Raw genomic sequence first — 23,472 nt, 5'->3', positions numbered from 1 at the left:
CGTTTAATGTATAAAATGTATTGTAGTAACAAAACATATCTGTCCCATTATTTCCTAAGCTTGTAATGTACTATGACATTTTCAAAGGCTTTTGCAAAATCAGTAATTGTAAAAGTCAATATAATTTTTTTACTTGAATTTAGAGAATTTGTAAGTAAGCCATGAAGTTTTAAAATGTTATCCACAGTAAACATATTTTGTTAGAAACCAGCCTGAGCTTCAACATAAACTTCTCAGTTCAGTCAACAAAGTTGCTTAGTTACTGTGCTAAAGGTGTCTAATACATTTAGTAGATTGTTAACAATAATTTGTAACATTAATAACAAATATGATTACAATAAATAACATAATTAAAAATTAATTTATCAGCTTATTAGGTCTGATACTTTTACCAAGTTTTAATTGTTTTACTTGTTTTTTTTTCTCTACTCAAACATCAACATTCAACGTTAAGACATAGTTCCGTAATCCACATCGCATAATCATGATAATGTTGAATAGTATCATTCTCAGCAACAAAATATATAATTTCAAGCAAATAGATATTTTTAAAAAAGTATTTAAGCTCATCAACCGTTATTTCCATCAAATTTTGGTAGCCCACTGAGAAAACACCAAGCCTTCCTATGAAAATTGGGGGTCAAATAAAAATGTTGGCGGTCTCTGAAGAACGAGGATAAAGCGAAACACCGCTTCTACTCTTTGTTGGATGTGCGAACTACCAATTGGAGATTACAAATTTCAGGGTCACTTCACAGTGCGCTAGTATGGCACTGCGCATAACAAATATAATATGCAACTGACGACGCCAAGTTTATTATAGTTGTCTCTCATAATATCAGCTCCTGCGAATCATATCTTAAAAATGACATGAATTGGACAATAAAGAATAACTAGAATACCAAAAATCATAGACAAAATATGTGTAATCCTCTCTGAGCAAACTATGTTTCGTTCACAGACTGCAATTATTGAATGCTTGGCTTCATAAGCTAATCAAAAATACAAAACTATTTAAGTACATCTCTAAAGAAACAAGGCAAGGAACTTTACTCCAATTGCCTCAACACTAAATAACCAAGAACTTGTGTTGATGTGCCCTAAATCACCAAACCAAATCAAATTTGGATTTTTCCATTTCTAGAAATGTACTTTTGTAAGTCACAGTACATTTCTTCGAAACTAATCTTTTTCTAATAGTATATATTTCTTTAATACTAGTAATGCGATCATAATATATTAGGGAGAACTACAACCATATCGCAAATGGCGACCTCAAAGAAAACATCCTTATAGCAAACATTCAAAACGTTATCAGGCCACCTAATTAACTGTTTGATAGAATGATGTCCCATTGATAAAAAAAATTGGCTCTTAATACCGCGAACATATCAGTTACTACTGGAGCGGAAGGCACCGTCCCCCACAAATCCAGAGGTAGTCGTTAAGCCACATCCTTCTGAAGCGGTCAAATGATATGGGAAGGTAACCTCTATGCACCACGGCTACTAGTTTCACCAGACGGGATTGGCATTTTATAATGATATTGAAACACTATAAACTCCCTCACACGACATGGATAATGCCATCAGGGGTTCAGTTTCTCTTGCAATGTTTGTGGCAAATGCCCTAACTTCATGAACCTATCTGTGAAGCACATTAATTTGGTCTGCGGTTATTTTCCGATCTACAAAACGAATTCCCCACTTTATCAAGGTCGAACGCATTCTAGCTCATATGTCATCATTTCCCTCTGTGAGACGTACGAAAGACTTTCACCTGTGTCGGCGCGAGGTCTCGGTCCTTCTTAAGTATCACTTCAGAATTTGCAATGGGTTCCATAGATGGTCTTGAGATGAGGGGTCGTCATTAGAAAGAAATTAAATAGAAACCTCCTATTCCCCATGCACACTAGCCTCTTTGTGGCAATCAAAGCAGTGCCTTTATGAGTAATACTGACCCATTTTGCTGCAACTACATTTGGTTTAAATTCACTGAAATAGCTTTTTCTTCACTGAGTCTGGGTGCCGTGAACCAAGGAGGCTCTTGACAGAAGTTCAGCCTGGTTAGTTCTTACAACAAAGGGCTAAAGTCTTTGGAAAGACGTGTGTAGTCACTATTGGACAGAAGATCCGATCGGTCTTTGTTTTTCTCCGTTATCTTGTTTTCCACGATGATTCCATGGTTTGATTAGTAGTGCAATGGAAGTCTCTGTTTGTGATTGATGGTGTCTGTTGCCAAGGAGACAAAGTAGGAAGCTATACATGTGAGATATTGATGTCGATAGTGTTACAATGTGCTCTTAGGCACTCCATTTAAATTGGGGGGTGTCATCTCGCTTGTGCGATTTTCTACCTCTGGTTCTGAGAACTGTTTATTCATGAGGGCTTCTTTAATAAGCTTAATATCAGTTGACCATTTTCTAATGCAATTGACGAAGCAAGCAGCTCAGAATATCGGTAACTCTGGCATAACATGGAAACAATTTGTAAGTAGATTATACCTTTTAGTTAATAGTAAACTACTTCCGGAAAGTTGAGCAGGCAACAGTTGTTTAGATGATTAGGGAGACAGACCTCCCATGGTAGTAGGCGCCAGTAAATCTGAGCGTTCGTGCATCAATTTATATCCGTTAATGACAAACGGACTTGTGAGAGAGTGATATGGTATCGAACCCAAGCGTGAAAACTTATGAAGTCTTCGTCTCTCAACGTGACTGTGACTTCCCCTTCAGTGATAACTGAACTGACTTCTCTCGATTAAATGCAATTTCGACTTGACTTCGTGGATTGATAACCAGGGTAAATTACATATGTAGAAATTCATTCTGATCTTGCAAGTGGTCGAGATCTGTCAGAGAAAATACAGCTGAGAAAATATACAGGTTGTAGCCCTGCACATATCCTCTTGTATGAACTTGTACGTGCATAGCAATACATAATGACAATAATCTACCTACAAAGTGTACACTAAATTTCAATTCTAATAAATGTTCCATGTAGGACATACCACCTTATTGTCTATACAAGTGCAATCTTTAAAGTGTCGCTTACAGTAACTATGAATTCGATTATATGACTAAAATAAGGATATAGAACATTTCTGTACATATCTGATGTTGTGGAAACTATGCAGCCAGATAGATGAGTTTTTTTATATAATACACAAGATACATGCACATACAAATGCATGAAGCTTCGTGATTGATTCTTGCAAAGCGGATGCTAAAATACAAATTATAAGAGAATGTTACCGGCATGAAAGTCCAAATTCTAGCCTATACAGGTACAAGCATTATATATAACCCCGATGTGGACACTAAGACTATATCAATATATTAATATAGAAAAAATATCTGTATATATTAAACAGTAACGGAACTTATATTGCAATATTAGTTGTCTATATTGCACACCAGACCTACGTCTATTTAAATATAGCTATATAAATATGAGGGAACGCAATCGCAACAAGTCCAAGTACTTACTAATGTTACCAAAGTGTGTGAGGCACAAAGACACTTAAAATATACTTTGTCGTCGAAGAAATAAAGATCAAAAAAGTTGGAAATTTATGAACGGGGTATTATTTTTCGTCAACGAGACAACTCCCAGTGCTTGCTTTAAGGTAGAAAACCTAACAAATGAGAGGTCTGTCTGTACAGAGCGTGCTACTCAGGACGAGCAGAGGTATTAACTGAAGTATCTCAGGAATTAGCGCCAATCCACTTATAATGGGGAGGTCACTCTACCTACCTGCCACAAAGATGGATCGATAACCTTTAGCTAATAAGCTAAAAAGATATAACTTGGGAGTGCTGGATTTGCGAGGTCTTAGTACTCATGCCCCTTATTATTTATGATCGGGTAATGTAAATTAGGAGAACTTTGCCTGTCATAAAAATTGAACATATGTGAGACAGTATTGATTCACCCAGATGTATAATTATTGCATCAGATTTCATCACAAATTTGGAAAATGACTATAAAGAGTTTCATTTGCATTGAAATACCTAAGAGGTCCTGTGAAATTAGTTCGAAACATTCATAAGAACTTAAAACCATACTGGAAGAATAATACTAACAATTTGAGGACATTGTGTCAGCAAACTGCGTCCATCTTTTCCAGAAATGTTTAAACATTTGCATCATAAACCTGCATCCATTAAAAAACATGTGCGTTTGCAGCCAAAATAAAATATCTTGTTGAGAGGTCCCTGTAGGGCGATAATGATACTAACAAATGCATGTGCTGGTCATGTTATCTTCAATAAACATTACAGACATTAGACATATGACAACGAAAACATTAAAAATGCCACTGAATTTTATTCTGGAATATCAATGAAGAAAACAATTGAGAACATATTCTGAAAAAGAAATATAGTCCAACCATATTCTGAAAGTCATCTATCATTTCTATTTCATTGTTGAACGTGAAGTTAATTTTCATACGTTTAGACCGAAAGTACAACATTATCTTTTTAAACTAAAATGTATAGCACTTATTAACTTATAACGGACGTGTTGACTGTTGGGTGATTTTAAACTGTTTGGATAGAAAGAAAGCGACACTAAAGTTAAACTTTAGAAATATCATTCAGGGGTAAGTCGTCATATTGTTTTCACAATTTTGTATGCCACTGAAAACCAGCACAACATAGTACAGTACAAACATTAACCCTATACTCAAAGACTTGAAAAGTACCATAAATGATTCATTATAAGCCCACAAGGTAAGGTTATTTTACAAACATTATGATTATTGTTTTAATCTCAATACCTTGTCCTATTATCTTCCAAATGAAAGTACCGTTCTTTTCTATATGTTAAAATATAATTGTATAGGAAGAATTTGAGTTTGTTTTCTGAAACTGTTACCCTTCTTAGAGTATATTTGTTCATAATTTTAACTTTTAACCCACCCATTAAATAGGTGTGCTTTGTTGTATCACATATAAGTTACCTATTAAGTATAGTCAAATCATATGACACAGAACATTAGACTTATGGAACCTGGTTTATCCTTATTAAATCTGTGTAACCTGTGATGTTACTCTCGAATCTTCACAGAGTTGAGTAAGAAATGCAAGTTAACATATTCAAATTTTCATTTACTTGAATGTTCACTCAATTTGTGATTCATGATTTCCTCAACTTTTAGTGACTCATTTCGACGGCATCATAATACTCAAATTATTAAGTGTGCGGTCTGCTACGGGGATCTCCATTTATGAAGCTGAAATGGTGATTTTTGTCTTTAGCTTGCGAGCATCCGTAAACAAATATATATTCTGTATTGACTTTGTCTGCATAGTTTGTATTGCGTGCGTTACTAAACATGGATGATCGTGAAGAAAACAAATGGTGCTAATTTGACTGAAAAAAAGAAGTTGTGCTGTTGGGGAGTGCATTATAAAAAGGTGTATTGTCTAAAAACTTAAAGGTTGTGGTATTGAGGGGAAAGAGGTGACGGAGGTCATTAATGCGTAAATATCCCCAATATTTTATAAATTCTTTCTTAAATAATATAAGTTTAATCGAACACATTATCGAATCGATATCATTCCTAATATCTTGCAGTATTGGCTTAACCTACATACATTATTTAAAGTTGTGTATATTTGATTTTGAATCCAATATCTAAATTACTGCTCCAAACAAGTCATCAGCATATAAAGAGAACGTTTATTAAACTAAACAATCTGCAGTCCATATTTAATATGACAAATAATTGTGTCAAAAAAGAGGAAAAACTGCTCTGCAGCTGATCACAGGTTTACAATTGTTTTTTGATGTTTATATCATACAGAAAATGATACAATTAGTCAAATCAATTTCCAGTTCTGAATCAATATCGCTTGGTTACTGTTCTATTAATTGGTCAATATTTTTTGTCTTCTGAGTTTGTAATTTTTGCTGCTAAATGGCGTACATGTAACTTCGCGTAGCGGTTAATTTCATCTGAACTGTATCTAGGGTGCACTGGTTCTGCTGTACAACTTTTATAACGTGGAAATAACAGTGTCCAAATAGAAATCATCAATTTTATTTCTGGTTTTACTTCAAGCCAATTCAATTTAGTATATTGCATTACTAGCATTAGCTGATTTTTAACAACGTTTATTCGTACCAGTTGCTTGAACGAAATTTGGTACTCTGTCATGCACACCTTAAATCGAAAAGGAAAATGTTCTCACCGGCTTTGTCGTGAACTTACATTGTTGTATAACTGCAGCAGATTGTCGACTGTCAAAAACGTCTCGAGTTTGACACCATTATTTAAAAGTAGCTTCACGAAATCCGCACTGGCAAACTGTATGGCATGCATCATCATGTTATCTAGACTGAAGGTCTGAAAATGTACAATTTACAGACACAGTTAGCTTGATCAGCAAACGTACAAGAAGAGACTAAATCCAGGCATAACATCTACTTAGTCATGAGATGCACCAGTGATTGTTGCTTATATAAGCATTCTAAAGTAAATTGTTTTGTCCCATGAAATTTAATTTCTTGGTGTAATCAGATGATTAACATTCCTTTTCTTTCCTAGAAAAAGACAAACACTTATTGCAGTTGCTCACAACCCCAACTGGAGTTCCCAAACCAAGAAAGAAAAGGAATCTTACTGAATACGCTGCCTTAGAACATTGAAACCAAACGGTTTAAACCAAGAAGACTAGAAAAAGACAAACAGGCACCAATACAATTATATGTTGCAGCCGGCACAATTTCTTTTAAATAATTCTCTAAATTTGCTTCATGGCCTACGACTACTAAAACAATGAAATATCAAGGATATACTTTGCGCTGATATAAATTTACATAACATAACAGATGTCGTTATGGTTCATCAATTTCTAGGTCAATACAAATATTTTCCACTATCGGAAACAAGCTAGAATAACCTGTTTGAAACATAATAAAGTTAAAAGGTTTAATTCCTGTTGAAACAGCCATTATTATGAACGTGTGTTGACCAAATTGCTATTCTAAAAAAATACAATTATATGATCTTGAGAAGCAGTAAGGAATAAAACAAATTGCCCTTTCATGTTGACTTCTTAATGAAAGCATGTGCACCAATTATGAATCAACAATAAAAAATTAAAAGTTGAAAACCAGATAATATCAACAATGTGTAATGCTAGTAGAAATTCTACATTGTACAGTATCGTTACCTAGCTACATCTTTCTTTCTTTCTGTTATACAACCCACTTTGGTTCAAAGAAAAAAGTTATTAGAAGGGATATATATAAAGATCAAAACCATATTTTCATATTTGGTATTCTTACTTGCAGAGAATTGAAAAAGGGACAAAGAGATACTGAAGGAGCTAGAAAATACAGAGAGATACAAATGACCAGGAAAAGCATGAGAAAGGCAAAAGAATCCTGGATAGAAAGACAATGCTGCAAAATCAACGACAGTGTGAGTAGAAATAACAGCAAATTGGGATATCAACTGGTGAAAGTTTTCACAACATATAAACAAGGGAAAACTACCTCCATCCAAGACAAATCAGGAAATGCCTCTTTTAAGATCAAGAGATCCTAAAGCGATGGACAGAATATTGTTCTGAATTGTACAATCACAAAACCCAAGGAGATCCGAGAGTACTTTATTGCCCTCAGGCAGAAGAAATTTATGAAATCCACATTGTTCATGAGGAAGTGGAAATTACAGTTAGATCACTAAAGAAAAGAAAGTTAGCCGTCGTTCACATCATACCAACACAGCCCATTCAAGAAGAAGGAGAAGAGACAGTCACAGTCCTAACAACAACCTGAAACGTGATATGATAGACATGAGAATGGCCCGCCGCATGAATTCAATCCTTGGTCACCGTGGTCCCAAGGACGAAAACCGACAGCTATGCCAAAACTTCAGAACCATCAGTCTGATCAGTCACCCAAGCAAAGCCGTGCTGAAGATAATTCTCAAGAGAGTACAGCCTCAAGCATAGAAAATTATTGCTGAAGATCAGACAGGCTTCCGAGCAGGAAGGAGCACCACACAATAAATATTCAATCTCAAACTCTTTTGTGAGAAATACCTTCAGCATCAGCATAATCTATACCACGTCTTTATATATTTCAAAAAGGTCTTTGATAGGATATGACATGCGGCTTTATGGGCATTTACAAGGAAGTACAACATCAGCTTAAACCTGGTGCAGGTTGTTGAGAACCTCTATGACAAAACCTACAGTGCTCTCGTCATCAATGGCAGCAGAGGAGATAGGTTTCAAACAGAATTTCGAGTCAGACAGGGATGTATACTGTCACCTACGCTCTTCAATATTTTTTCTGGAAAGGATCATGGATCACGGAGGATGCCTTGCATGACCACAAGGGCACTGTCAGCATCGGAGAAAGAACAACCACCAACCTTCGTTTCGCAAATGATATTGGTTGTTGAGCAGGAGATGAAAATAATTAGCTGACTTGGTTGAGCGCCTCGACACGACCTCTACAGCATACGGTTTGGAGATTAGCGCCAAAACATCAAACTGATTACAAACACTACCAAAGGCATTAGTGCAGAAATAAAGGTCAATGGACAGAAGCTGGAAAGAGTCGCAAGCTGCAAATACCTGATATCAATTATCTCATATGAGGGCTCCAAACCAAAAATACTTTCCACGATTGCCCAGAAAACAGCAGCAAAAACAAGATTGAGGCCAATATGGAAATATCCCAACAGTTGTTTTGGGTTCCAAAAAAAAAATCTGATGCGCTCGATTGTCATATCCACCTTTCTGACAGCTAATGAAATATGGACGCTCACATCAGATCTCCAAAGAAAGATTAAAACCTTCGAAATGTGATGCTACCGCAAGACCTTATGCATCTAATAAGTTGACCATGTAACCAACGCAAAAGTCCACAACAAGATCCAATGGTCCACCGTATCCTATGAACACCTCTTGACCACTGTACAAATGAGCAACCTGAAGTGGTATAATCATGTCTCAAGATCATCTAGACTAGAAAAAACAATCCTGCAAGGCACAGTGCGAGGGTGCAGAAGAAGAGGCAGACATACAATAGGTGGGAACAAAACATTAAGGAATTGACAGACATGGGGTTTGGAGATTCCCAAAGAGCAGTAGAGAACAGGTAAGATGTCGAAAATTGGTTGTATAGTCAACTTTGGTGCCCCAACGACCTCTTGGGTTAAGGGATTGATGATGATGACTTACTTTGCATTCTGAGCCATAGAAGACAAACACAAGTCACCAACTATCACGGAGATGAAGGAAATATATCGATTATATATGCATCATGTTAGGGTGCTATATGAAGATTATTTCCTCATGAACCGTCTCTATTAATATGGATATATGTTTGCTTAATAACTTGAACCGCATACGTTTTTGATGTACCTCAGTTCTACCTGTGACTCATAACAGAAAGGCAGAAAATGGACGAATTCAAGTTCTAAGATTATTGGCATGCGTAGTGGTTTTACTATCGTATACACATATTCAACTTTTATTTAGCTTTTTGTAATATATATCCATGTTTAATTAGCGTGTTTGTGAGCTACATATTGTCTCCAAATATGAATATTTCTCTTCATATTTTGCGTATATCCAGTTCTGTTATCTTGGCAACAGCAAAGCTCTTCGTCACACTGTTATTTTATTTTCTCACCGGCACAAGATTTTCAAATGTAATGAGATTGAATGATTTTCGCTAAAGTATAATAATTATTACAATTTTTATAAGTTTTGAAGTATAATACATCAGATTAAACAGATTCATCTCTAGTTGACATTTATGGAAAATTCTGATTTATATAATTTAATTCTATGAATCTTACAAGAAATGAATCAGAAACAAATTTTATGTCTAGACATAAATCGCAACATCGACAATAAAGACTATTTATCTTGTTTTGTAAAGGAAGGGAAAGTTAATCGTTTGTTTTGAAAGTAGGTAGGTAGATAAAATGTGAAAGGAAAGACAGAGGTAGATTAACCATCTTTTTCTTGTCTGCGGCAATGTTATTCTTCACCAGGTCCTCGTTGGCTGAAAGATATCAAAACTGTAAAGCAGTGTATGTATGTTTCTTAGCATTTCGTGTATTGAGTGGAATACCCTATATCCACTGGGATATGGGTGGGGGAATATCAGAAGTGTCGCCTTTATCTGCTTCAAATGATAAAACTTTCAGTGTTTATCTGATAACCGACTGTTTTATGGATATGTAGACCGGATATAAAGGAGGGCAGCTAGACACGTAAGTATCAGATATTAGTGAAATATATCGCAATCTTCTAACTTGAGATGTCATGGTTCTGCATATGAATCTTACATTTTTGTCATGTGATTAGATCCACTATAACGTTTCCTCCAAGTGTATGTTATACGGTACTGAGTACTACTCATTATGGATAGATAACAACAAGTAGAATTTAATGATTCAAAAATAATTAGAGGAAGACAGGAAACATTTTTAAATAATATTATATAGATCTGTGAATCAATCAGTAGTCTTCATAATGGACATTTACTTGGTTATGGATCAAAGCTGAGGTAAATTCTGGGCAAAACATTATTTTCCTAGCAAATTATGTGATTATATATTTCACGCATTATTCTATTTACATTGATCAGAACTAAATGCAAACAACTTCCATTTTTTACGACACCTTCAACACTTTGGGGCAGGTTACATATCGTACGGTGTATGCATGAAATTACTGAGTTCAACCTATATTTATTTATATTCTATGATTTTCATTTATATACTATTTTATTAGGCTTAACACTGGCTGTGATCTTTGCAAAACACATGCAAGGTTAGGTTACTTAGAGTTTGTGATATGTACCAAACTTTAAATTAGCGTACATAATAAACATGAAGGTGGCCGCAACATGCATGTCAAGACTGTGGGTGGAAAGTCAGGCCTAGATTCAAACGTTATAATCTTTTTCAAAACTACCAAAGTTGACTCAACAATCATTAGCAAGGATTAATTGAGAAACGTAATTGTATTCTGTATGTGATTTAAAGCTCAGAGACTGAGATTCGACATGACATCGTAAGATAGAACAGGTATGTGGAGTAATTCTGCCATATACAGCCCCTCAAGTAGTATCTAAGTGAGCGTTTTGCCTTTTTTGCCCCTTTGCATCCCTGAAACACATTACAGCTTCTATCCACATGACTTATCTAGCCCAGTGCGACCAATGCATGCTTAGAAATTTAATAATCTACGCATGCGACTAGTAATGGGGGACGAGTCTATGTCGTGCATCCGTGATTCAACGGGATCAAAAATTGCCAAACAGTATTTCACCACTAATTCCTCTGTTATCGATATGTAAAACATATCTTCTGATAATACACGCGATAAAGGTCAATATTTCCAAACAACGTGGTCATATAAAGCCGATCGTTCACGCAACAATGAGGCCTCTGTACAGGCGAAGATTGTTTATATTCGACTTTTGATGTGTAAAATCCTTTCGAGTCATTATCTATGCTCTTAATAGCCTGTGATATTCATTGCCGCCAGCACAGTTTTGAAACTCGATTATATTGACGATTATATTGATTATTTTATCATCGATATCCACTGGATACAGATCAATGGTTGTACTGAGACTGCTCTGTATGGTTGGTTGTCATTTGGAATAGGAGCGTACTCGTAAACGCAGTCTCATCGAAATTAATTCACTAGCCCCACCAGACAAACCGGTTGCCATTGCTATAGCTTCAACAATAATTCAAATTAGTGCACCTACAATTGTTGTTGTTGACGTGATTTCAGTAAACCCAAGACGTAAGTCATTGCCACAGCAATTCCACAAATAGCATCTACGATCAAATGTGGTCGTTTGTATTTCACGATTTTACAATTATCGCGGTTTCATGGTAATTTCACCGCGAAGCTGCTTTTCCACTTCGATTATTTTTCGACGTCGGTAAGAAGGAGGGTACATCATAGTTTGTCTAATAATACAGTCGCATAGCACAATTGTTCGACAGGCAGACCCTGTCCGGTCTCATCACGTCCAGGCGCAATATGCACACATGCCAGTTAACTTTATTTGCCGGAACAATTGCCATACAATTATAGAAAACCTCTGCCTCAAGAATACATAAATCTCCGGAGACTGTGCTTTCTGTTCCCTTTTCATTGAATAAGACACCAACCTCGCCAGCATCTTCTACTCAAAAGATAGTTTTTGCTCAATAACTTTTTATACGAACAAGATCGTCCTTGTTGTAGATTAACAGCCTAGTTATTTTCGTCTCACTTGAGTTAATGTGGTGTAAAATATTCATTCGTGTCCGTAACTGAGGTGGATACAGCGGTGAATATCACTTTACTGTTATATAAACAATCCCTTAGAAGTTTATCATCTCTATGTGATGTCAACGTTTAAATATTTGTTTATGTAATGATTCCAAGCCATCCTTGAGTTAGTAATAATATATCAAGGTGGTTCCACGAGCAATTTATACTGGAACTTTAACAAAATTATATGACAGATAATACGGTGACACCACTTTTCCCCAGATATTCCTCGTGAAGTTGAGCAAAATTGTTATCGGTGTCTGCATCCTCTGCCAGCTGATCCTACACATCGTCGATAGATTCTCCACCTTAATCAACGAGGTCCTTACGTATTTATACAACGATATAATTTGATCAAATGCATAAATGCCAATGACGATTACGTACCCGTTACGATAAACATGGAGTGCTTCACATTCAGTTTCATCTCCAGTGATCAACGGTGATGATAAAGCAACTATGTAACTTTCCATGCATATACTGCTTGGTCTTGTAATTTTTTGTATATTGCTGATAAATAATTAAGATCAAAATGCCGCTTGTTATTTAACACCATTGCCGTTCGACCCCACGTGACTTTAGTTATGTTGCGATACAAGTATGCTCCGGGCTCGAGCACCTTTAAGATGTAACCTTTAGGTTTATTAGGACTATTTTTATGACGTAGATATAAGATTTACTAGTTTACTACGATTGCGTCAGATTTTTCTTGTCTTGTTTGATTGATATTCCCATAGCAAAGCTCCATGAATTTACTACACGTGGTGTTTAAGGGCACGTTAGCAATTTCTTATTGCACATATTGTTTGTTGCACTTTCAGATGTATCGACAGTGCCTTTGATAAACTCAACCGACACGCCTGCGTCTATTGTTCCACCGTTTTCAGCGATCTCAGCCATGTTCTTTGCAATTGTACCTCTGGTGTCATAAAAAAATATTTGAATGTCAGCATTAGCCGGTTAAAATTACCATTTTGATCTTCAAAAATCACAAGCTCACCTGAATCGAATGAACAACGCAACTAGTAAACTCAGACAAATCATTTTGGTGGCAAATCGTCTTAGATCCAAATCAATACCGTGTCGTCAAACTCACTAACTTCCGTAATGTTAATGGAAATTTTGTGGAGTATTAAATGTACTTTAATGGAAATGAATATGTGGTTTCGGGTTGTGTTCAGCAACTGCACGCAACGCTTCAAGAAGAAGATGTCCGTATATGTGTCTATCCAACAGAATTTGTATTGGCAGAGTCGAACGAAACAGTATATGTTATCCAGGTCCATCGTACTGGCTTACATAATCAGCAGCTTCAACAGGCAAAGTCCATTCGTATTAAAATACAAGGGATGTTGAGATGTTTTTACGTATGAGATCCAGTAGTGCCAGGTCTTGTTGTTAAATCCAGTATGACGAAGCCGGGTTCACGTGTGCGTGGCACTATTGATGAAAATTCATTTCGCATAAAGACATCGAGACTAAGTTTTATTGCGTTTGCCATGCAGTTCCAACAACCCCTAACGTTGCAGCTTCTGCACCTGCTGCAGCCGCTTCTGCTAACAACGCTGGATTTGCTCCAAGCAATCAAAATATTCCATCAGTTCCATGCATTTGTGTTACAGCAGATTTGGATAATGTTACTATCGCCGACGTTTTTTCGTGTTTTTCAAAATTAGCCACATGGGGACATTGCCATTTTCAGAGTGACGCATTATTGTTTCTGATTGCATACTTGCTTGTATTTGTCCCAGCTGCCTCGCACAAACGACCACCTTCACTTTGTGATAAGACAATATTTTTAAAATTCATAACAGGTTTAATTATGCATTTGCCACAGGTGCATCGATAACTTTCATTCGACCACCAGCACTGTTCAATAACATTGGCTTTTCAGAAATCATCACAGTTTATCACATGTAATTAGCACCAACGGGAGTTACAGGTGCATACAAATGCATGTCGACAACTAATTACCTCAACAACTTCAGATGCTCCAAAGAAAATTAATACATTGGGTACAAGGTATGAAAGTCTTTTCGGGAAATTAAATACACCAGTGTCGACGTTCTGATACCGGCCCATGTACGACCACATACTGCGATATGCAAGTCCAACATGAGGAGCGTCGGATGCATAGACATGAAGGATTTCGCCTGAGGGTTCCCGCTGTCCGTTTAACCGCAAAGAAACTTCAGTGACTAATAAGGTGTCAAATAACATTTTGTTTGGCTCCTGGTTATTATCTAGATATGTAACTTGAAACGTCAGAACACTTTTTTGGGGCAGTAAGACCATGTTGAGGGCTTATTTACCAAGCAAATTGTCTCGCGATTCTAGATAGGAGTGTCACTGTTATTCAGAATATATATATATATATATATATATACATATATATATATATATATATATATATATATATATATATATATATATATATATATATATATATATATATATATATATATATATATATATATATATATATGCCGGAAGAGGGAGAAGGTGGGCAATGTCATGTTGCTGACACTGTATGATCCGTGGATGTATTTACTATCACTTAACAAACTGATATTCCGAGAACTTCCCCGATTGGACTAAAACAACCAAGCAGGAAATTTGTGTGAGTATAATTGCGAATGGAAGTCGTTCCAGCAGGATTTGTATTAACGCGGTAAATGCTCTAGTGACTGTTCGTGGACTTCAATCGTAAGTCGGTTGACAACATCACAATGACCAAACGCTTAAGTGGTAATTCAGCGGGTAGTATCCATGGTTTGGTATCAAGTGAGAACAAACTCACTTTGGTGCCTCGGTAAACACCTATGCGATGTTTCTGGCACTATATCATAGTTGCAGTGTATACGAACTCACGTCAGTCTCAAAGAATTTCCAAGTACAGCTTGTGCTTGAAATCCTTCAAAACAAATGTTCTAGGAGTTAACAACAGTTGTTTACAGTTCCGGTTGCAGTCCCACAGTCTTCGACTGGTTTCACCGATCATTAGTTTTGGACCTTACCAACAACCTTTTCAATTGCGTTGCTAAATAACGGCAGTTGTTTTGGATACTCGTTTGTATCAAATTATTTTACTAAACATGGTTGTGCCACGTCCGCGCACACATCATCGGTGGTAATATGTGTCAGCAACGAGTCAATGTTGGTGTACATCATCTTGACTCGATTTATGTAAAATGATCTTGTCGCAGTGGAACTTGTACATGACCAGCTTTGACAAGTCCAGTACTGACAAACCAACATAAACTGGATTTCTCAGCGGTAGTTTTCATTGTTTGAATGGGAAGGGCAAAAAGACCACCAGGAAAGATTTTTCATGATTCAAATGCCGAGTCAGCGACAAGCCTTCGAAGTTTGTCTTGTTCACTATCACGGACAAGATCTATGCGGACTCGTTTGCACAAATTCCCAATGGTTTTTCAAAACACGGCATTGTCATGATCTTCAAGAAAAACCTTCTCAAAGTCATTGGTAGCCTTTTTTCTCAGATCCGTATTCATCTGAATATACGAAGCCATCCTAGGCTGCTGGCGAAATACGAGTACTCGATGGACCTTGGTCATACTCACAACCAGTCGCAGATAAAGCTGTATGATTCGTACCTGCAGTTCATAATTGTGTTTGGTCCATAGACTTGGTACTAGTTTTTTTGGTGCATTCAGTGTATTTGATCCATATTCATCAACGATATAGCATTGATACTGGGACAACCATGTGGTTCTGGTGTCAGCGGATAATCCTTGTGCACATTGTGTAAATGTTTGGGGTATTCGTTATGAACTTCAAAGAAGGATCGGTGGTAGATGTTAATGCTGTAATCGTGCACATGCTTTTCTATATCCACTTGCGCAGGATCAATCCACTGAAATCTACCAAACTGGCAGCGATTGCATCATCGCAAATTCATAGAGGTTATTTTCGCAATATCCAAGGTGATACTGATAAAGAGAGCGGCGTCATACACGCCGATGTTTGGATTGTTGGCACGAGTGTAAATGTGACCTATCATTGCTATTTTGCAACAAAGTGAACGCCCGATGGACAAATGTTGGTCAATATCGGCGAGCAATTCCTGCTTAAGCTCGCTTATTGACAATAATGCATCCCAACATATACCCTCTGATTCCACTGCTCATGGCTGGTGAGCAGTTGATGGGTGCAAAATACACACATGCCACCTCTGCATGCCACAACTGCATGGATATGTCTTACCGTGATGCATACTGTGTTGGTTAAGCAGCCGAGCAAGATTCTTTATCCATATCTAGTGAGATACCGAATCTGATTCGATCATTTCACTTTCTAATAACAAATCAGTCTAGATTCGTCCATGCTGCCGATGTGGGGATAATGCAAACGGTTTAAAGCTTGTGTTGTAAGTGAACACATTAACTGAGATATCTGGGTTAAGTGTTTTAAATTTGTTCAGTGTGACTTTAGTAAAATTGACTTTACCCAGGAGCTGCCAGTATTTTCGAGTTGTACTTCAGCTTTTATTATCTTTCAGGAGTCCATCCTGATCCTGCATTCTTGAGTTTCTGCAACGTTTCGAGAATTTTTTTCTATTTTCTTCACCAATTTTATCGTTGATGGCGCTGATATTTATACTGTTCAAAATTACGACGCCACCACTATGAATCGAGGATTTTCTAGTTCTGAATCCTTCCATGTCAAGTGGCATAACCAAATAGGCGCTAAGAACAATGTCTGCTTAAACACTAGACTGTCCGAAGTTTTGTAATACTGATACGATTCCAGCAATCGTATGAATTAACATTTGTTGGGTGTATCTGCCTGGTTTGTATGTGGGTTGGATAATTGCCACGTGATTCTCTATTTGCCCTTGCCCTTTTGAAATTTGTTTTCAGGTATTTATGTTTGCTGTGATTTGCACGAAAATACTTGGCTGCTTCAGTAGCAATAGCAGATGTAAAACTACTGAGACTGTTTAATTCATGACGCAAGGCTGTCAACTTTTCTTGCACCTCTTGGTATTCAGATATTATTATCAATCGCAAATTGTTCGAGTTGTTGTGCTGTTGTTTTATTAGTAATCGTTGATGTTGCAGTGGCAACCGGTGGTGGCGATGGTGGACCAAGTGGGTCTCAATAATTTAAATATGTCAGCCTTTATTATACAACATGGTATGTATAGTTCGTGTTGATGTGCGATCTGTTTGAGCTCAGGCTCGGCAGGCATGCGCCTCTAATTAAGTGGATCAATGACTTATTTTAAGGATTGAGCTTTACCAGGATTAAAAACTTTAATCGCTTCAGTAGTACCTATGATTTCAATTATTTCTATTTTATTGTCTTTTGTATATGTCTGTGCAATGACAGGTATCGGTTTATTTTCTCGCGTCAAATGGTATTCACGAACAAATCGACATAGTCGGCAAAATTGATTATATGACTTGACCCCGATACCATATGTAAGACATGTCATGTACCTGGTCCATTACGTAACACCACCGTATTTGTTTCACTGTGCTCGTAATGCCATGTTCTGCACAAAGTTAGCATATTCCAACATAGGAACCTTTGCATTTATTATTCCTAGTGGATATTTTTATATAAAGGCGATAGTGCTTATCTAATTGTGCGTAAACACTGCTGTGTTGTGTTATCTTGTTATAATACTCCGGTGCTACTTTATACAAAACCAATGGAATCTGATGTCAGCACAATTAATACTAAGTTGTTGATCAGCCCTTGTCAAATAATTAATTACGGCTATTTCAGGGTACTGATAGCGAAATTGCTTTGCGCGCGCTAAATATAATATCTTTCATGAAAAAGTCTGCATCGATAATCTCAAATGGTCCATCACTGAGTACAGCACCAGCATGAATTTTGACAGAATTCTGAACGTATCTAATAATGTCAAACGTCTTGCAAAATGTATCTTTGCTTTTCAGATATTTATCTTCGACAACTGCCGTTACTGATTTTATCAAATACTTACGCTGCATCACTTCTGCATCGTAATATATTACTTTGCAACGCAAATACAGTCGTCTGGCATGATAGGATTTGATTTCCATACTAATACACAAAAGCATTTGTTTATTTGATTTGTTCTTCGATATCATCTTTATTACAGCTGGAATATGTTTCACTAAAATTATCAAAAAACTTTAGATTCAGTGGGCGAATTATTACTTTTCTCTTGCGACTTTACTTTTCACATCACTATATTTATAATCGTGTTTTGCTAGTAAATCTGCCCTAGTTTATCTCGTTCCATTTCTTAGATCACCTCCAAATTATTCGTCTGATCAATGTGCTTATATAATATCTATGAGAATGCATACAGAGTATTTTGAGCCTCTTTGAGAAATCTATATAATGCATCCAAACAATAAAGCTATCTCAGTTCCTACGTTGTATTCTTTATACTCTAGTCGATTGGTAAATTAATTATGTGAAGATAGACCTGCATAAATCCCTTCAAAATATTTTGAGGGGTCAAAAGGGTCAAACGCCCACTTTTCACCACTCATCAGTATCGCTTATTCATGTATACGGTAGATATGGTCATAGATCCCATTTCAATAATAAATCGTATTATTATTATTATAGCATACATTCATATTCTCTTATCCAACCCGTATGGATATAAACGTTTAGGACTTCCATGAATAAAAACGGGACTAACGGGTATAGTACAGAGGCTGCAATTTACGTTATATGTTTATAATGAATATATATTTGTTTACTATCACAATGAATATAAGTAGTTTTACCAAATATAATCTAGTATTGCAGCCATCTGCACATAATTTGTCACATCATGACTGCGAATTAGCAATATCAAATGTTTTTAAGAAACTTACAAAGAATCCATGGGGTTAATAAGAAATCCTGTATATGTAAGTGACACTCTCCTCGCATTCCATAGTTTGCATCAGCAAATCTATGCAGAATCTATTTTTCACTAATACATTCGACTCGATTATGACCACACTGTATGTATGATCAAAAATCGACTCATATTTATTTTATTTCTCAACAGCTACTGCAACATCACATTCGTGTGAAAACCTCATTCATAATCATATAGATGGTTAAATGTTTAGTGCCGTAAATTAGGTATAATCATCATCATAATCCTGTTCTGGAGAAAACTTAAAAGGGTAATATCAAGGTAACTGCAAAGCTAATTCAAGTAACAAATCCAAAATTAGTCTAACTATAAAAAATATACAAAAGTATTTTATGAACAATTATCATGCTAGTCTACCTATCTCACATGACTAGCTGAGATGTTTTACCTATCTACAACATATAATACTAAGCTATCTGTAACAATCAGTTATTGTTGGATGTTACTGTTACAGCAGACTCCGAGAAAATCAATTATATTTTTTAACGTTTGTATATCTTGTGTTCAAGTCTATGCTTAACATATGCATTACTGTATTGGAATAGGTATACGTATATCGCATTCATTTGGTTTCATTAAAGCTGTAGAAATCTAATGGAAATTTCTAAATTAATTTAGTTAGTGTGGTGATGAGTTTAAACTAATATTAGAACAAGCAAAATTGGAACGGCTACTTTTGTCACTGTAAATACGATATCATAATATAATTATCTAGTAAGGCAATCAAAACATTTATATTTCACTGCAAGAATCATTTACCTTTCATCAATGCATTAAGCATGACAGCATCAATGCCATGGTTATCTCTGCCCACTTTAAATATATGAATAAGATCGGACTTGGCAAGGCATTCCTTGATTACATCGATATTACAATCTATCTTTTCCTTCTTCATTTTATCCTTGATCTTACATTCCAGGCTTTTTGTCATATGCTTTTCGGTTCTGTTGAAACAAATGTATTATCTATTAAACCATTACTAAAGAGATACTCACTGAGCCATAGTTCAGCGTTTCAACCATTTTCCAGAAAAAAATATTAACAACTAATTAAACAATAAGTGTTAAATTGTTAATATAAATATGTTGTACAATGTATTTATCGACCCAAAGTTTATATTGATCATCAACTGTATCATTAAACACATAGTTTGTCACAAACATGCTGCATACCATGTTTCCGTTACCATTTTTTCAATATTATTATATACTGACTGGCTCCTTTTCCTTTTCTACAATGGTCGCTTCAAAACGAGTGATGGACCGACAAATAAACTCTACCTATCAATCCACTTACAGAAATAACTTAGCTAAAATACCATATATGAAATTTTGTCTGCTAAATTATTAAATCTATCATATATCAGAACTTTTATGCTGAATCTATTCAACAAGACATTTTTTTGATTTGCTTAAAATAATTTTTATATAAATGCTGCATATGATGGGTGATGACGTAATGCCTTACTTCTTACATTTATATTTTTCGTCAAACAGCTTGCATCAAAATAAGAATATCATTACGTTTTATACAGCTTTGTTCTTAGTGATAAGTTCACAAGGTAACGACAACGTGTTTAGAATATATAGCTGGTCTTTAAACCTGAATGCATAATTTTCGTTTTTATTTTACATACATTCGCAAACATTTATTTTGCATTCCAAATACCTAATAATTTGCACATGTATTACCAATATACACGTTGTGTTTCATTTGCGATTAATATCCAGATTTTAATCGAATCTGCCTTAATTCCGTGGTTAGTGTATCAGACTCAGAACCACAATTGTGCTGGCCTAAACTTGGTTTTACTACACTTCCCAAGGCGTGATATAACCTTTCAGAATTTGATGAGCCATCATATACCAACAAACAATTTACGGCACAGAATGTACTTATTCATCTTCAATGAGAATTTGCATTCATAAACCTCATGTTTGCTTGTCCCTCATTATCTTTGTCGTAATCCTCAACCTTTGCCAGGTGTTTGAAAGCATAAGCTAGTATGTCTGCTGCTCCTCCAGATCCCTGCAATAAACAAAATTTAAAGATGCATATTTTCCTCCGATGATTGAGGAACACAATTTTTCATTCTCCTTTGTGGTCTTGAATTTTCAGTGTTCACCTAATACGAAAATATTTCCAGCTTACTTTCATGACTTAACACATGTAAGAAACAAAATTCAATCATTTTTGTGAAACCGATAAACTACGTATATGTTATGCATTTTCGGAATATTCTGTGTATACTCAAACTTTTGTTTTCATTTATATTTCATTATGGGAATATTAGTTCAAACTCTTGGTGTTAATGTATCCATGTTCAAGGAAGAAAGACCATTCACACATTCTACATGCCTTTTGTGTGTTGTTATGTAAACCATTCTCATACTTTTAGAAAACAGTCAACTCTGAATAAAACAATCAGCAAAGGACCCAAATCATGATATAAATTATGTTCCATATTTCTTATAAATGTTTTACATAATACTTTAGATAAAAATGGAAAATGATTGATAAGATTCAATATTTTGTTATATCTGATATGTTGGAATTGTTGACTACTGTCACATGTGGTATAACATCATGAAGCCACATTAGATGCTTAAGATGACTTGGCAGTAAGCATATTTACTGCATAATTCTATCGCTTTGTACATGGTTTATAGTATTCACTCATTAGTTCTGTTACTAAAGAGAGGCCCGGATAGGTCGAGTGTCTAAAGCGCTCACCGTTACCGATCATTGCCATCTCACCTGTGTGCGTGGGTTTGAGTCATGGATTCGGCCAATGTGGGTATGTGAGAAAGTTTGCCAGTAGCTTCTAGTGGGTCGGTGGTTGTTTCCGTTTTTTTTTGCCAGGTTCTTCCTGCACCAGTTATGCTGCCGTGTTTAACTACAACTACAACAGTTACTAAAGAATTGACTTTTAATGGTTCCTAAATTAGGAGAAATTTACAAAAATCACTATAATTTTTAATCGTAAATAAAAAGTTCCAGACCCCTTCCATTAAATTAAAAATCATAATTCATTATAGTAGCTAGTTTTGTAATGGCAACATGTGTACTGATATGTAAAGTATTTTCACCTGTTGTGATTAGATTGTCTGCTTATTAGAAGGCATGCTGCCTTAATGGCAAACACTGCAATAACTTGCACTACGTAATATGTATAAATTCAATTTATAACAAAATTCATTTTTCATTTTAATTGTATGCAATGTTAAATATCAATCAAAACGTTGCCCCGATTAAAGTGTTACATTTGTCAACAACAAATTTGGTTTCAATGTAAATGCCTATCCTGGTGATAGTCAAGGTTACCTTGGATTGTATGATTCGTAACTTACAAACTTAAAAAGGTTGCAACAAATTAATATGTATTAATATGTAATGCACTTTAATGTTAGTGTGATATTTAAGAAAATGGGAGAAAATTGAGAATATCAATGACCACCTTGAATCGTTCATATGGGATTGGACAAAGGACCACATATGTGAAAAGCTGTTCAATTCTATATTTAAAACTAATATTCTATTATTATCAGTCAACTTTTAAGTATGTTTGCATTAGTCGTCTGCACCTTAAGTGTTACCTATACTTGTGGCATAACTTCCCAATCAAAAGCAAACTTCCCAATCAAAAGCAAACTTCCCAAAACTTTGCATGTCTTTGAACCGTTTGGATTATTGTGGGTGTCAATCTATAGCACTGTTTGTATATAAGCAATGTTGTACAATTGAGAATAAGTTATTAGGTCATGCAAGCCTATAAAAAACGACTGGACAGTTTCATTAACGCTAAACTTTTTCTCACCACTAACTGGGTGATCTACTTATTCATACTTAATTACAGATCTTTTTGAATTGTTTTCAGCATTGAAAATGATCTTTTCACACCTGCATTGCTGTGAATCGGTGTAAAATATGCATTCGCCAAATTGTTTATTTTGTCAGCTCTTGCAATTCCTGTTTGTGTATTATATGTGATATTTAACATTTTCATTGCAAAAAGGGATCACCAGTTCATACTGCTCCTAGCATTAAAATTTTATCTACCAAGATCATTCTGCTTAGCTTATTATTGAATTACATGTGTAGAGGAAATTCAAACATTTGCTGATCACAAACAATTCAATAATATTTAACAGCGTTCCCATGCTTTCTTAATAGGAAATTTTGGTTTGTATAATTTCTAATGAATTGGGTTGTTCCACTTTGTAAACTTTATATATGCCTGCTAACTACAGCA

General features: G+C 35.7%; 2 protein-coding genes across 2 annotated transcripts in view; both read right to left on the bottom strand.

Annotated features, from left to right (window-relative positions):
- LOC149770034 (transient receptor potential cation channel subfamily M member-like 2) overlaps window positions 1-20,151 on the bottom strand; it is a gene marked incomplete at its 3' end in the record, with an annotated part of 72,620 nt that extends 52,469 nt beyond the window's left edge. The window contains exons 1-3 of the mRNA XM_089949499.1: window positions 19,980-20,151; window positions 9,991-10,040; window positions 6,220-6,354 (exon numbers count right to left, since the gene is read on the bottom strand). Of these exons, the coding sequence (XP_089805625.1) occupies window positions 6,220-6,354; window positions 9,991-10,040; window positions 19,980-20,151 (357 nt within the window). The remainder of the gene's footprint in view (window positions 1-6,219; window positions 6,355-9,990; window positions 10,041-19,979) is intronic.
- A 958-nt stretch (window positions 20,152-21,109) lies between these two features.
- The window catches only part of LOC149770033 (transient receptor potential cation channel subfamily M member-like 2), a 48,240-nt gene continuing 45,877 nt past the window's right edge, over window positions 21,110-23,472 (bottom strand). The window contains exon 9 of the mRNA XM_089949500.1: window positions 21,110-21,248. Coding sequence (XP_089805626.1) covers window positions 21,126-21,248 — 123 coding nt within the window. The 3' untranslated portion in view covers window positions 21,110-21,125. The remainder of the gene's footprint in view (window positions 21,249-23,472) is intronic.

Source organism: Sinohyriopsis cumingii, unplaced genomic scaffold (assembly GCF_028554795.1).
Source record: "Sinohyriopsis cumingii isolate HCF-2022 unplaced genomic scaffold, ASM2855479v2 utg002822l, whole genome shotgun sequence".
NCBI classification, from domain to species: domain Eukaryota; kingdom Metazoa; phylum Mollusca; class Bivalvia; order Unionida; family Unionidae; genus Sinohyriopsis; species Sinohyriopsis cumingii.
This window is presented reverse-complemented; position numbering and strand designations above follow the sequence as displayed.